The 3,565-nt window shown below is 41.1% G+C and overlaps 1 protein-coding gene across 2 annotated transcripts in view; it reads right to left on the reverse strand.

The window, feature by feature from the left end:
• Window positions 1-388: 388 nt before the first annotated feature.
• Window positions 389-3,565, reverse strand: part of LOC138774191 (C-C chemokine receptor type 6-like) — an 8,949-nt gene continuing 5,772 nt past the window's right edge. For both annotated transcript variants that reach the window (XM_069954842.1, XM_069954843.1), the window contains exon 2: window positions 389-1,823. In XM_069954842.1, coding sequence (XP_069810943.1) covers window positions 713-1,823 — 1,111 coding nt within the window. In that variant the 3' untranslated portion in view covers window positions 389-712. The remainder of the gene's footprint in view (window positions 1,824-3,565) is intronic.

Consider the following 3,565-nt stretch of genomic DNA (forward strand, 5'->3'; position numbering starts at 1 on the left):
GAGAGGATGGGAAACACAAGGGATGACAGAGACTGCAGGGACTGTAGAACAGGACTGTAGACCCCCACTATGCAAACTGTGCCCCTTCCCCACTCCCACCCAGTACAGGGAGCTCTTACATTAAGTAACAATTTTGAAAATCTGTGATCTCTTTTTGCAAAACGCTTTTAATCCAAGTTACTCTTAAACCAAGGTACCACTGTATGTATGTATGTATATATATATATATATATTATAGGGGTCTGGGATATGTGTGTGTGTGTGTGTGTGTGTGTGTGTGTGTGTGTGTGTGTGTGTGTGTATGTATATATATGTATGTGTGTATATATATTTAGGAATCCCCTTTTCACCTGTTCTGAACTACAACTCCTAGCATAGAAGACCTTCTAGACCTGCTGGGACTTGTGGTTTTGCTAAGGCCATGTTCACACAGTGTATTTTTGCACTTCTGTCATTTTCCACATGCAAATTGAACATTTTAGTCCCCATACTGCCGTTTATTAAATATTCAGGTAATATTGAGTTTGTGCTTATTTTCCTTATTCTTTTATGATTTCTTCCTTTGGATAATATTTTTGGGGACACTGGAACCAATTACATGTTTTCCATTGAGTTATGGACTCTGCATACAAAGGTTACATTGTCTTCCCAGAACCAATTGCTATGGTATGTCGATGGTTTATAATGTTACAATGATGTTGATGACGTGACGTTATACAGTAAAAGAGGAGCCCCCTTCACTTACAGACACTTCACTTGTCTTCCTTGAGGAGTAGATGTCAGAAGACGCTCTTGACCAGCGAGTTCTATGCAGAAAAACTTTTCTAAAGCACCAGAGATCCTGAATTATCTTCAAAAAGTAATTTCTGAATTTGACCCCGATGAAAGCGTAGATGACTGGGTTCAGACAGCAGTGGCAATAGGCCAGCGTCCTTGTTAAAAATAACCAGTAAGAGTCACTTATTCTTTCTTGGCAGCTTGGCTTTTGATCTGTCAGTTTTGCGGCTTTTTTCACTAGGATGACATTATATGGAAGTTGGCACGCCAGGAACACGATGACCACTATGACAACTACATTGATCGCTTTATGTCTTTGAGAATTTTTGGCTTGCAAGAGGGTTTTAATGATAGAGACGTAGCAAAAAACCATGATGCTAAAGGGAATGAGAAATCCTGCGCTGATCTCAACAGCTAAAACCGCTAATTTCCATTTTGAGGCTTCCAGATAGTCAGGGTAACGTGCTTCACAAGCCAGACGGTTTCCATTGGTTGTATAGCATTCACTGAATATATATGTAATGGTGGAGAGCACTGCAGAAATCATCCATAGTGAAAAGCAGAGCACACGTTTATAGGTCAAAGCCATCGTTCTGAACCGAAACGACCTAGTCGCCTGTACAATAGCCACGTATCTATCGATGCCCACGCATGCCAACAGCAACATACTGCAATTGAAATTTATTGCATAAATGCTTCTGACCAATTTGCACATGAAGTCCTTGAAAATCCATTGATCGTAGTAATAGACTGCCCAAAATGGAAGGGTACAAATAAACAGAATGTCCGCTATCGCCATATTAAGGAGATAGATATCCGTCATGGTTTTCCTTTTCTTGTAGCAGCTGAATGTGATCACTACCAGTATATTTCCCACAAGTCCGAATAGAAATATAAAGGAAAATGTAAGAGGTATAAAGGTTTTCAAAAACACTCTGACACTTTCCTGACTGCAAAATGTTTCTTCCCCGTAGTCTATAGTGTAGTCTTCTGTCATGGTTGTGGTGATGGGATTTGCCATTTTGTCTATGCCAGTGCACAAGATCCTGAAATATAAAAGAAAGCGAGGTAACTAGACTGTAAAGGTTCAAATGTTAAAAGGAAGCTCGGGCATTTTTTTTTCTTCCCACATCAAATGAGGCCAGAAACTTATAGATTTTTTTTTTTAACTTGTTTTATTGAAAAACTGTTGCAGGTGTACGATTAAATCATGAATAAATAATTACGATTTCTATCTATCATACACAGTAAAATTATTAGGGTAAGTTCCAAGGGATGAAAAGCACAACAATAACATTGGTTCATGGGTACAGTTAAAAGAAAAAAAGAAAAACATTTTGTTCCCTCAAATACCGTCTCCCTTAGAGTCTGGTCCCCGGGCAGAGTGACTGACTGCTATGCAGGAGCTCACTAGAGGCAGAGAAAACCAGTGATGAATTCCATCCCTCCCATATCTTAGAGAATTTATTTTGGCATCCCCTATTTTGAGAGATCACTTTTTCATATGGTAAAATGGAGTTCACTGGCAGTTTCCACATCTGTAATGTGGGTAGGTGGTGTCCATCCATTTTAATACAATACCGCTTCTCTTAAAAAAAAACATATGCTTCTGGTGCTTCCATTGCTCCTCCGACAACATTCCCAATAGACAGATCTCAAGAACTAGCATCCCAATTAAAGTGGTTAGGAAGTCGAACACCTCCTGCCAGTAATTTCTTATGGGTGGACACCACCAAATTAAATGGAGGAGGTCTGTATCTGCTGCACAGCATCATAAACATTCCGATGACGGGAGACGGTTCATACAGAACAATCGTAGTGGAGTTAGATACGATTGATGAATAATATGTAACTGTATAAATTTGTTATTGGCGGCTGGTGAGACGTGAATGGGATTCCATCATTTCCTTTCAGTCATCATTATTAAATGTGGACAGGGTTTGTGCCCAATCGTCCTGCAAAGGTAGGGGGTTAGCAGCCATAATCTCAGATAAAAGTTGTACCCGGAAGTGTAGTGTACTATACATACCTGCCCCTGTGGACCCTGTGATTTGGGGACCCCTATCAGGGCGTACAACGCCCAATGCTTACCTGTGTGTAAAGTGATAGAATTGTGTCCAGGGAACAACAAACCATGACTGCATTTGGGGAAAGACATACATAATTCTCCTATAAGTCTCCAATAGTACAAACACTATAAGCTTTCCATACTGTAGAACCATCATGAGAAGTAAGCATTGTCCAGGAAGGGATTTTCAGACACAGTGGGGGAGATTTATGAAAGGGTGTAAACTGCCCACAGCAGCCAATCACAGCTCCTCTTTTATTCTACCAGAGCTGAAAGCTGAGCTGTGATTGGTTGCTATGGGCAGTTTACATCATAAATCTCCCCCAGTATCTTTCAATTTAGATTTTTTTTTTTTTTTTTACCTTGACGCCAAAGTAATTTTGCCAATTTATGTAGAGGGAGGAGTGTGATAGGTGGTTTTAGGGGATTAATCTCTAGAAATCCCAATAGACATTTAGGGGGGATTTAACAAAGGGTGTAAAATATAGACTGGTGTAAACTGCCCAGAGCGGCCAATCGCAGCTCAACTCTGGCAGCGGCCAATCGCAGCTCAACTCTGGCAGCGGCCAATCGCAGCTCAACTCTGGCAGCGGCCAATCGCAGCTCAACTCTGGCAGCGGCCAATCGCAGCTCAGCTCCCACAGCAACCAATCACGGCTCAGCTCTCAACTCTGCTAAAATGAAAGAGGTGCTGTGATTGGCTGCTGTGGGCAGTTTACA

Source organism: Dendropsophus ebraccatus, chromosome 15 (genome assembly GCF_027789765.1).
Source record: "Dendropsophus ebraccatus isolate aDenEbr1 chromosome 15, aDenEbr1.pat, whole genome shotgun sequence".
NCBI classification, from domain to species: Eukaryota; Metazoa; Chordata; class Amphibia; order Anura; family Hylidae; genus Dendropsophus; species Dendropsophus ebraccatus.